The sequence below is a fragment of the Trichomycterus rosablanca genome, chromosome 1, assembly GCF_030014385.1.
Source record: "Trichomycterus rosablanca isolate fTriRos1 chromosome 1, fTriRos1.hap1, whole genome shotgun sequence".
NCBI lineage: Eukaryota > Metazoa > Chordata > Actinopteri > Siluriformes > Trichomycteridae > Trichomycterus > Trichomycterus rosablanca.
Window position 1 is genome coordinate 19,458,615 of NC_085988.1, and position 12,387 is coordinate 19,471,001.

The 12,387-nt window shown below is 39.5% G+C and overlaps 1 protein-coding gene and 1 non-coding gene across 5 annotated transcripts in view; one reads left to right on the forward strand and one right to left on the reverse strand.

Annotated features, from left to right (window-relative positions):
• Positions 1 to 11,587, reverse strand: part of brd8b (bromodomain containing 8b) — a 32,054-nt gene extending 20,467 nt beyond the window's left edge. For all 4 annotated transcript variants that reach the window (XR_010007734.1, XM_062989645.1, XM_062989568.1 and 1 more), the window contains exons 1-6: positions 11,515 to 11,587; positions 8,900 to 8,996; positions 4,087 to 4,156; positions 3,882 to 3,931; positions 1,134 to 1,256; positions 935 to 1,015 (exon numbers count right to left, since the gene is read on the reverse strand). Coding sequence is in view for 3 of the 4 variants with exons in the window: in XM_062989645.1 (XP_062845715.1) it covers positions 935 to 1,015; positions 1,134 to 1,256; positions 3,882 to 3,931; positions 4,087 to 4,156; positions 8,900 to 8,996; positions 11,515 to 11,533 (440 nt within the window). In the remaining variant the exon portion in view is untranslated. The remainder of the gene's footprint in view (positions 1 to 934; positions 1,016 to 1,133; positions 1,257 to 3,881; positions 3,932 to 4,086; positions 4,157 to 8,899; positions 8,997 to 11,514) is intronic.
• A 66-nt stretch (positions 11,588 to 11,653) lies between these two features.
• trnaa-agc (transfer RNA alanine (anticodon AGC)) lies at positions 11,654 to 11,726 on the forward strand. The gene has a single exon. It is a non-coding gene; the product is annotated as a tRNA-Ala (tRNA).
• Positions 11,727 to 12,387: the final 661 nt, after the last annotated feature.

A 12,387-nucleotide genomic window follows, 5' to 3' on the forward strand; every position in this document is an offset into this window, starting at 1 on the left:
AAAATGATCTGCAATTTGAGCCACTGCAGCTCTTCTGTTGGTCCGAACCAGACACCAAAACCTTCAGGTCTTTTGTCATCAGTAAGTCTTCGCAGCCCAACAACCTAACGGTGGTTCGTGGTTTATCCATCCTTGGAATACTGTCGGTGGGCACTCAGCATGGCCTTTGAGTCTGCATGGCCTGCCTTCCATAGAAGCCAACTGCCTCCAATGGGGTCATGGCATTACTGTCAGTCTGCTGCCATGCGAGGTACTTTCTGGATGCAGGTAGCATCTGGTTTTTGGAGTTGCCTTTTCCCTTTAAAGCTACTGCTAAATGGGTTTCCTGCCTTTGTTCTTTTTTAAGAGCTTGGGTTGCCACAGGCTGATGGATCGAGTAGCTGGCATTTGTGGTAACTCTGTGCTCATCCTATCACTTTTATCCACTTATATCTATGGGGCTAGAGATGGGCCACCTGCATTTTCCAACGTTTGCTAGGGGCAGCTAAGGATAGTGTAAATGTGAGGCAAACGTCTCTTTTTTTTTTTCTTTTCTGGTCTAATTGTTCTATCTGTTCTCTGCTTCATACTATGTGTTTCGGTTTGGTTCTCTTTTGTATTATTTCATTTTAGCCGCTTATTATTTTAGTTATTTTTTGCTTTCCTTTCATTACTCTTTAGCCATGTTATTGTTCAGCATTCGAGCTTCACCTGTTGCCTGTGTGGCAAGATGGGCTCCACCCCATTAGACTAGGTGAATTTAGATGGTGCCAAAATGTCATGAAAAAATTTAACAGCTGACAAATCACCTAGGCAGTTTTTGTCTATTAGCTGCATTGGCAAACAGATGGCCAGAAGCTTTCTAACGAGCTGGCAATGTCACATCCAGCTACCAATTAACACAGTTGGAAGCCATGCACGTGGCCACTAAGACGTATGTGAAGAACTGTCTTACTGTTCAATATCTCCCCACAGTTCCTCCAGTTTGGAGTCCATGTGTCCTGCCTGAATCAAATCTAAATCCTTCTTCAGTTTCCTGCAAGTGAACAAAAAAGAATCCTAAGGAACAAGTTCAAATATTTTGGAAGTACTGGAGTCTATTTGCATAGCACAGTAACATGTAAAGAAATCAGACTTCAGGTCAGCCTCAGTACCTGTATTTCTCTTGAGTGTCTTTGATTAGTTTCTTAAGCTCATCAATCCTTTCTGCAGTGAGTCTGCGCACTATTACATCCTCAATGGTCTCCACCACCTCTCCTTTTTCACCACGTTTCCGTCTGTTGAACAGCAACACCTAATTACAGTCTTGGACTTGCATTGTTTCATTATTTATTGTGTATTTATAGCGTTACAGAATCCCAGCTCTAGACTCTTAAGAAAAATGTGACCAAAACAGAGAAGAATAAAACACCTCTAGTTTGCAATGGCTAGCAATGGATTTTTTTTGCCCATGTAGTATAAAAATACACAAACAATAGACAGAGTAGTAAAAAAATACCTACTGTTAGGATTATTTTAAAACAAGCAGTCATTTATTGATATCGGATGTTTTTAAGTGTCAATTAATTAATTGTTGGTTATATAGTGTAGAGATTTGCATAATCATGGACTTAAGAGTGGGTTTGTTTAATATTTATATCAAAGAATTATCAGTACTGCAAATAATTTAGGTCTTTCACCATCAACTGTACATATTATTAAACGATTCAGGGTATCTGAAAAAACTTTGGTAAGAAGAAGAAGAAGAACCTTTATTGTCATTATAATTGCATACAACGAAATTTAGTTAGACACTCTCCGAAAGATAAAAAGAAGAAGCAAAGTATTTACATAAGCATATGGATATTTAAAAAGAGGCAAACATATTTACATAAGCATATGGATATTTACACAATTACCAGTACAATTTAAAGTATGGATTTCAAGATAAGTAATAAAATAAATTATGGGTGAAATGAATATATACAGTGACTGTGCTATGTGGAGATACCAGTTCAGTTTCAGAAATGATGACTCATGTTGAGTGAGAGAATGGTTGTAAGAAGATGTGCAAATACGCAATGTTCAAGTTCACAGTCTATGAGGTGCTAGAAGGGGTGATGGAGGCCACAGCTCTTGGGAAGAAGGCAAGGCTGGAATACACTGCTGAATGTGTTTTCAGCACGAGACAGTGGTAGCCTAGTGGATACAGCATTGGGCTATTAGCTGAAAGGTTGAGAGTTCGAATCCCAGCTCTGCCATGCAGCCACTGTTGGGCCCTTAACCCTCTCAGCTCCAGGGGCGCTGTACAATGGCTGACCCTGAGCTCTGACCACAGTTTCCAAACAAGTGGGGATATGCGAAGAAATATTTTCCTTATACTGTACGTCTGTATATGTACATATGACAAATAAAGGCATTCTACTTGAATGTGCGTGACCTTCAAGCACAGCATAGCATTAGAAACTGTCATGTCATGGTGCTAAATATAGCCACATGGGATCAGAATTACTTGGGAAAAACTGTGATGCTTAAACCAGTCCGCTGCTGCTTTAAAAAATGCAACCTGAAACGCTATTACACAAAGAGAAATCCATACATCCATTCTGTGCAGAAACACTGCCGAGTTTTCTGGGTCTGAGCTCACATGAGGTTATGTTTCAGCTAGCTCTTGGGAAAAACAGACATTGAGTTTTCCAAGCCAAAAATAAAATGGACCATCCAGAATGCAAAAGGTGCAAAAGCCAATATCTGCCAAGGTATGTGGATTCATTGGCACCCATGGCATTGATGACTTTCTACGGACAAGAAGATGTACACCGATCAGCCAAAACATTAAAACCACCTCCTTGTTTCTACACTCACTGTCTATTTTATCAGCTCCACTTACCATATAGAAGCACTTTGTAGTTCTCTCACTTTGTTTCTCTGCATGCTTTGTTAGCCCCTTTCATGCTGTTCTTCAATGGTCAGGACTCTCCCAGGACCACTACAGAGTAGGTATTATTTGGGTGGTGGATCATTCTCAACACTGCAGTGACACTGACATGGTGGTGGTGTGTTAGTGTGTGTTGTGCAGGTATAAGTGGATCAGACAGCAGCACTGCTGGAGTTTTTAAACACCTCACTGTCACTGCTGGACTGAGAATAGTCCACCATTCAAAAATATCCAGCACACAGCGCCCTGTGGGCAGCACCCTGTGACCACTGATGAAGGTCTAGAAGATGACCAACTCAAACAGCAGCAATTGATGAGCGATCGTCTCTGACTTTACATCTACAAGGTGGACCAACTAGGTAGGAGTGTCTAATAGAGTGGACAGTGAGTGGACACGGTATTTAAAAACTCCAGCAGCGCTGCTGTGTCTGATTCACTTATACCAACACAACACACACTAACACACCACCACCATGTCAGTGTCACTGCAGTGCTGAGAATCATCCACCACCTAAATAATACCTGCTCTGTAGTGATCCTGTGGGGGTCCTGACCATTGAAGAACAGGGTGAAAGCAGGCTAAAAAGTATGTAGACAAATAAATGGACTACAGTCAGTAATTGTAGAACTACAAAGTGCTCCTATATGGCAAGTGGAGCTGATAAAATGAACAGTGAGTGTGGAAACCAGGAATGTATACAATGTCTTTTCATCAAGACGATGTCTTTTACCAGGACGTCCATGGTTGTTTCGGCAAGACAATGCTAGGCCTCATTCTATACACTACAACAGAGTGTGTGTGCTTGATTAACCTGCTTGTAGTCCAGAACCAGGCAGGTATCAACCAAACAATAGGATACTAGAGGTAACACAGCTAATAATCCAAATGCAAATCTTTCTGTAACTCAGACACCGTAGTGAGTTAATGAACCTGCTAGCTGTGCAGCTCTACAAACAGCTAGTGTGTGTTGGTATTAAAACTTACTTTGGGGCCTCTGTGGTCTCCAGCAGCTCTGAATATTGTGAGGCGCAGTGCTGTGTTAATCAGAGAGAGAATATATTATCAGATACAATCATTAGAATGAAAGAAAATTCTAAATGAATTACACTGCACAAGATAATGCTTGTTACAGCACACTAGATAAAGCCAGTAAAACACTGCTGGAATCTGTAAGTGTGTTCCTAATTACCTTTTGCGAAAACCAGTCTGGAGGGCGGCCTGGTTCTGAGAACGGTTTGATGGCTCTGCTGACTGACACCCTGACAAAAAAAATTTTGTTATTAATTAAAAATTAATTAAAAATTATTTAACTCGTTAACTGGTTGCCATGGGCCCAAAGTCACCTAAAACACTGGGTACCAGGTAGGAACACAACATTTGTTTGTTTGTTTATTAGGATTTTAACGTCATGTTTTACACTTTCTGGTTACATTCATGACAGGAACGGTAGTTACTCATTACACAAGGTTCATCAGTTCACAAGGTATGGACAATTTTGTATCTCCAATTTACCTCACTTGCATGTCTTTGAACTGCAGACACACGGGAACACAACATGGACGGGGGACCACGTTGATCACAGGGCAACACCCATATACACATTCCCTTCCTTCCCAGTCAACATTTCACACGGACGTCTTAGCATTCATCAAAAATACATCAATGCCATTGATAATAATGAGAACAATACGTTAACAGACTACATGCATAAATGCATGGCCATACATCAAAATGATGCTCCAGAAATTTAATTTTACACTCATCAACCGCTTTAACCGGGTCTGGGTTGTGGTGGGTCCGGTTCCACTGGAAAACACTGAGTGCAAGGCAGAAACACTGGACAGGGCACCAATCCATCACAAAGCTTTGGTCATCCTCTCCCCCCAGACAAAACCAATTATGTCTACATAGAAGCCTGTCTATCTTAGCAAAAGCAATGCTAAGATTCAAACTCGTATCTTAGTGGTGGTGGGCTAGCATAACAGACCAGCATGACACCCAACAGAGTAAGAAATTAAGAGATATGAGTCAGTCAAAAAAAGTAAATACAGGGGAAACCAGCATGGTTTCTTATTACAAGAAAGGTGTTTGAAGAGGTTGAGATTACAACAGATGTTTTAACTTTATGCTTTTCAGAAATTTTAAAATCTTAAAAGGAGCCGTTTTTCTAAAAATGTATTTTATGTCTGATCCCATCAGGTACAGATTTCTGTCCTGGGTAAAAACCTTGCATTCACATAAAACATGTTTCATTGTTAGAGTAATTGAGCAATGAAAGCACTTTGGGGCCTGTTCTCCTTTTAGTAGGTGTCCGTGTGTAAGTCTTGAATGTCCTATTCTGCATCGTGTGAGGACTACTTGGTCCCCCCTCTTCTGGGTATAGTTCATTTTGTATGGTTGTACGCTTTGTTGAATTTACCTGAGTTTGTTATTTTCTTGTAAGTCCCAGTTCTCCTGCCATTTTTCTTGTACATAACTCTTTATGAGGGGTCTTAAGTCTGTTGGTGGGATGTACATTGGTGTGACTGGTTCTTCTGCTGCTCTTTTGGCTATGGTATCTGCTTCCTCATTTCCCCTAATACCCTTGTGGCCTGGTATCCAACAAAACCTCAGAATTTTGTTTGATTCTTCCAGTGTTTTCAGTTCATGCAGTATTTCTTCAATGATGGGGTGGTCAGTAGTAAGTGATTTGATGGCTTGAATACAGGACTTTGAATCTGTGCATATGATAGCCTTCTGGTGACTTGATCTCTGGAAATACGTTATAGCCATTAGAATGGAGCTGTGTGGGGGGATATTTATGCATTGCTTTTTGGTCTTGGAGTAAAAGGCTGCTACGGTGTGAGTAGGTGTCTTTGACCCATCTGTGTAAATAAACAAGTAGCCTGTTTGTCTTTCTTCAAATTCCTTGAATATACTTTGTGCTATTTCAGGGCTCGTAGTTTGCTTGGGGAAATTTGTGAAGGTTTCTAAGATGCAAGGACTTCCAAGGTCCCATGGGGGAAAGGTTTTCCTTTGTGTATCATTTAGCATTGCTCTTTTCTGATGGGACAGTGGTAGCCTAGTGGGTAGAGCTGTTGGTTACCAGCTGGAAGGATAAAGGTTTGAATCCCGGCTCTGCCTTGCAGTCACTGTTGGTACTTCAAGCAAGGTCCCCAATTCTCCTGGCTTCAGGATGGCTAAAGTTTGCAACCTTAAGGTACAATATGGGTCATACAGATGTAGAAGCTCAACTAGGTAGTGAGGAGTCAGGCCCTATTAGGGCTGGGCGATATGGATAAAAAATAATATCTCTATATTTTTAGCTGCACGGCAATATACGATATATATCTCGATATTTTTAGCTGCACGGCAATATACGATATATATCTCGATATTTTTTCATCCCATAAGGTAATAACAAAAAGACACTTCTGAGACTAAGCTACATGTTCCAAATTTTATACAGGCACTTTTATTAATAATCATGCTGGGGAAGAACTATTTTTCCTAAAAAAATTTGTTTTCTAACGTATCACCTGTCGTGCAATGTAATTACAAATATATTGTCTGGCCCTTTAAGAATGTTAAGTGCACTATAGGGCGCAGGGAGCGAGTGTGTAGGGAAGGTGTCGGAATTTATCGTTTTCGGCTGTGCTTATATTCTTATGTTGTATTGCACTGAGCTTGTGTGACATTAAAAGTAGCGTTCTCGTTAAACCCCCACTCACATGTTTGGACTTTGAATTATTTTACATCAGTCACCACAACATTAACATTTGCATTATCTTTTACCGTATAGAACTCAGTTCTGTAATACAGGCAGAACTAATCGTACACATTACTGTGTAACTATTACAACATTTAATGCATTTTAATCAGCGTTCTGCTTCATGCACTTTATTATTATTTAACAGCTTTATTTGTTGTTTAATTGCTGTTTGCTCCTTGTTTACTGCAGAGTTAGTTCATGCAATTTTATAAATTTTTGGATGTTTATTGTCCGACAACAAGAAACTATAATAGAAGATAAATAAATAAATGACGTGTCGGACGTCGGGTGATCGTCCAGTATAAACTAACATGACCACGTACAACATCCAGTACAGAAATCACTCCCAATAATGTTTTTTTTTTTTTTACAGATAGAGCAAATGTATGCACATCACATATACAAACACAAGAGTCAGACGCACCGTTACGTTATTATTACTCTCTCAACACTTGTGCATGATTTACACTGTTTATATATGAAGTAAATACGTGCATGTCAGCGCGTGCATGCACTTGTATGTTTTCCAATATTGTTTTTTGAAACGAATAACGACTCGTTTTCTTGTTTTTCAACTTTGGGATTTGAAGTGAAAAACGAATGAAGGTACACGGAGCTGGAACCTTTTGTCTGGACTTGTTTTTGGCATTCTCTACAGAATACATTATTCTGCTGCTCATCTGACACTTCTCCACCATTAAATCCGAACCATCTCCAAATAATTTAGTCATTGTTTTTCTTTTTACTAAGCAGCTCCTCTTCGATAGCTTCTGTCATGTCTTTATCCGTCTCCATGCTATCGCTGCCTGCAGGACTTACTGGTGAAGCGGTGGGGAGGGGCGAGTATATCTATATCGATATAAGCGATATTGTCTTATCTTATATCGCGTATGAAAATATATCGATATTTTATAAAATCTCGATATATCGCCCAGCCCTAGGCCCTATATAGTTTTATATGTAATACTTAGAGAGTTGTACTGAATACAAAATGAAATAAGCAATCAGTGAGCACTCTAAAGGATGTGGTCAGTCTTCTTAGAATATGTGAGAATCCTAGGAGCAGCATTTTATACATTCTGTATCCTAGTCAGGGTACAGACTACACTGCCATCGCTTTGTGAAGGTTGGCTGCACAGATAGGTCAGCGTTCTCCAGTACCCTGTGTCTCATGTCGCTTGTAGCACACTAGCCCCTGATAATGCAATCTACGTTATGTTGTCAGTTGAGCTTATTCTTGGTCTGCCTTGTCTTTTGAGTCCCTCCACAAGTCCTGTCAATACATTACCTTTATTGTTGTCACCAATGCCTACTTTTTTTTTTCTTTCTGCTGCTCCTTGGCAGTTTTTTTCTGTTAAAGTTAGATGCCCCTCCTGACACAACCTATCTATTCTAATTCAGTCTTGGGACCAGCATTAAAAGTGCACTGACAAGTGCAACTCCCATGGCTTGGCTGTTTCGTCACTGCTGTGTAGGGATTGCATTGTATGTTTTTTACCATCCAAAAACATTTGAAATGTTTACAGGACCATTGCCCGCTTATGGTGCAAACCATAAACATACTTCAAGCAAAATTTGACAAACATCAAAAGCATAAGGTCAGGAATTGTAATTGCCTCCCTAACCACCAGATTTATGGTCTCTTTTTTTTTTTTTTTTATCTTGCTAAAAAAGTCATTTGAAGATCAGGATAAAGTTAAGTGCCTTTCTGGATTTACCAATTAACAGAATCAAACAAGATCAAATCATTATTGGAGGTTTTAAAATGTATTGTAAATCAGATATGTACTTTTTTATCCTTTAAACAACTGCAAAACTGTATTACTGAAGAATATGCCACCTCAGATCATTTCAGGCTTATTGACAGCATGTACTAACAACATTCACAGAAGAACTAAAGCTTTTTGGAGGCAAAGTGTTGCCCTACTCTGTCAGATTGGGGTTTGGGGTTTTGGTTATTTGTCTATCCTTCCACCACATGTTAATTTATTGATTTGATGATTTTTTAAAAGCAGAAAGCAGTAACATTAGAGAAGGACTGTAGGCTAGATAATAAAATCAGACACCAGAGGTGCTCAGGGTCCCCACCCTTACTGGTAAAAAAACAGTTTCATCATTCCACAGACACTGCTGGATTCACTAAGACCACAAAAACTACTAAACATTACCCAAAACATTCATACATGTGTTAGGTTTAGTGTAAAGGCACGAATGATCAAGTGCATAATCAGCAGTGAAATGCAGCACTTACCAATTTTGATCTCCACTCCTCATGACTGAGGATGCCAGGCACAGCTTCTCCCGGATGGACCATGGTTCTGTCGGTCCAAGGGAGAGCAGCTTATGTTCTGAACGAGGAGAATAAAACAAAGGCATGCGGTTCATTTCACATCGTAAGGTTAGAAAACAAGAAAAACAGCCATATCACTGAGGCAGATCGCTAGCTAACCAACAAATGTGACTGGGATGCGGTCCCGAATAAGTCGATTCAGTGATTCCTGGCGTTAGAAAGAGAGACTCGACTGTGAAGCTTTGGAGTCGATTCCGCACAGTGAACCTGATTCGACTCAAGTTCGCATACACAGGACAAAAACAAGCAGGGGATCTTGCTGCCACAATTAACCGTACTAGCTGGGTATTTGATAATAATAATAAATCAAAAATAAATACTGTTAGCCAATACAACAACTACAACAACAACAGTAATAATTATAATATTATATTAATAATAATAGTTGTTGTTGTTAAGCACTGGCAAGTAGAAACTGACTCTTGTTGACAATATTAATAATTTTTTCTCCACAATATCCTGTCTTACATTTCGGCCTTCGGGCTTCTTAATGGCTTGTTCCTTGTTTCTTTGATTGTATCCATACATCTCGTTGTTGGTCGTCCTCTTCCTCTTGTACCTTCAGCTCTTCCAAACATAATTGTCTTTTTAATTAATTCGTTCTTTTCATAAGGTGTCCGGGCGGCACGGTGGTTAAGTGGGTAGCACTGTCGACTCACAGCAAGAAGGTCCTGGGTTAGATCCCCAGGTGGGGCGGTCCGGGTCCTTTCTGTGTGGAGTTTGCATGTTCTCCCCGTGTCTGCGTGGGTTTCCTCCCACAGTCCAAAGACATGCAAGTGAAGTGAATTCGAGATACTAAATTGACTGTGTCCATGACTGTGTTCAATATAACCTTGAGAAGTGATGAATCTTGTGTAACGAGTAACTACCGTTTCTGTCATAAATGTAACCAAAAGTGTAAAACATGACATCCCAATTAACATACATAATGTGTCCACAATAGAATAGTGGCTAAGTCTACATATAGTATGTAGCTACATACAAAGCATTATTTACTTACTAAAATCATCATCATCCCCCTGTCTGTACTGCATTCAGAAATAAATATATTGGTCTAGACTCTTAATAAAAACTTCTGCACAATACAATTTTAAAGCTTAAAGCAAATTTACAGCACCAAATTTAAAGCAACTTTACAAAGGCACCTTGACCAGACAGCAAAGGTCACAACTGATCAGAGGAAATAAAGCCCTGTCAAACTTCCTCCCTCAGGCACAGTTACCTGTGCCTGTTTGGACGACCATCCATGTGCTCAAGCTTTCAGTCGACCGTGGGCTAGTGCATCCACCTGGTGCACTCTGTCACCCCATGTATACCAAAAGGGACCACCATACAACCCTCACTAACCAGATGATGTTTGGGAGGTGACCCATTCTCAGCACTGCATTAAAACTAACATGGTAACGACACAGCAGAGTGTGCTATTATGGTACGAGTGTGTAAAGTGCAGCAGTGCTGTTTAAACTTACTGGTCTGTTTATTAGAAACACCCTGTGCCGGCTGTAGGTGTACAGTTAGAGACTATTGCTGTTCTTCCTATATGCATAATATTAATCTTCCTTAAGTCTTTTATAGTGGATATGTCTAATAACAGAATGCTGTTGGCTTAATGTTTATATTCCCAAAGACTGACACCCGAACATCATCTGGTCAGTTGGATTCCCGTTCAGTTAATAAAAGGAGTACAGGGGTAAGAAAGTGTACAGCGTAACAGATGGTATACAGTCAGTAATAGTATACACACAACGTTCATCTGTATAGTAGGTGTAGCTTATAACCAGTGAATATAAGTAGCAGATCGGTGTATATAAAGTGCTCAACGAGTGTAGCTAATTATTGTTTACTCTGTTTACTTTTAGAATTGTTTATTTACAATATAAACTGCCTTCCACAGTTGCAGTTTATGTATCATTATATGCTCTTGTTATTAACAAGAAAAGTTCGAGGAATCGATTCTTTGATTCAACCTAATAGATTCCGAACATCTGGAATCAGAATCGATTCTATTATAATAACAATTAATCGCTGGTAAATTTAGACCTGGTTATACCCAGCGGTTTGCCATCACTTCGTGCGCTTGTTTGTAGTGTAGTAATGGTTTTCGTAGCGCATACATTATAAACTATTTCCATTTGAGCTTCTGTTTACATGCAGTACGTCGGACGCGCAAGCTATCACATGCTAAGCTAGTTAGCTCATAATATTAGCTTAGGTTTAAGGAATGTGTCCGTCATATGCGAAAGGTTGCAAATTCATTTCTATAATTTGCATAATATAAGACAGTCACACACTCTACATGCAACCATACCACGATATTTAAGGGGTTGATCAAGATCTGGACTGTTCGCTTATTGTTAGCTGTTAGCCAGCTAGCACGGCATCGTGGATGTGGTTTATTGTTCGTAAATTCTGGTAGCTGGTCGCTATGCACTGATAAGCTTTAAACAATAAGATGTATTTTGTTGTGTAATTCGATTGCATACAGCATTATGAAATGAAATAAATGTGTAACTTACTTCCCACGCCAGTCGACATTTCGACCGCTAGCTAAAGCCGGTACATTATTTATCAACGTGCTGCTGGAAATGCACTTCCGCTGGTTTTACATCCGTGTTTTCACTGTTAAAAGGGCGGACTCCAGATCTTACACAGCGCGGGGGATTAGCTCAAATGGTAGAGCGCTCGCTTAGCATGCGAGAGGTAGCGGGATCGATGCCCGCATTCTCCAAATTTTCTTCTACATCAAAACTGTGTATTTCTTGTATTTCACATAACGCAGCACTAATTCCATATCCAAACGACACTGAAGGACTTGTTTTTCTATCTCAGGAACATTGAATTATGTTACACACAATGAGAGTACAAAGACTCTAACATTATTGACCAGGGTCCTCCCTGTGTCTGTGTGGGTAAACCTAAATTAAATGGAAGTCCAATTAATGACATTGCTAACACCACTGCTAAAACAGCAACAATAAGATAGATAGATAGATAGATAGATAGATAGATAGATAGATAGATAGATAGATAGATAGATAGATAGATAGACAGATAGATAGACAGATAGATAGATAGATAGATAGATAGATAGATAGATAGACAGACAGACAGATAGATAGATAGATAGATAGCTTTATTAAGCTGTAAGTCGCTCTGGATAAGAGCGTCTGCTAAATGCAGAAAATGTAAATGTAAATTAATCCCAGAGGGAAAGTCAGTTATTACAGCAGCTCCAGGTACATTAAAGCAAAAAGTATTAAAGTACAAAGAATTAAAGTACACATGTTGTACATTATAAAGAAAACAATAATAACTATAAGACATATCCAAGACAATTTCTATGTAATGCTGCCAAAGGGGCTTCTACATAGTTACAAATAAAGGGTATG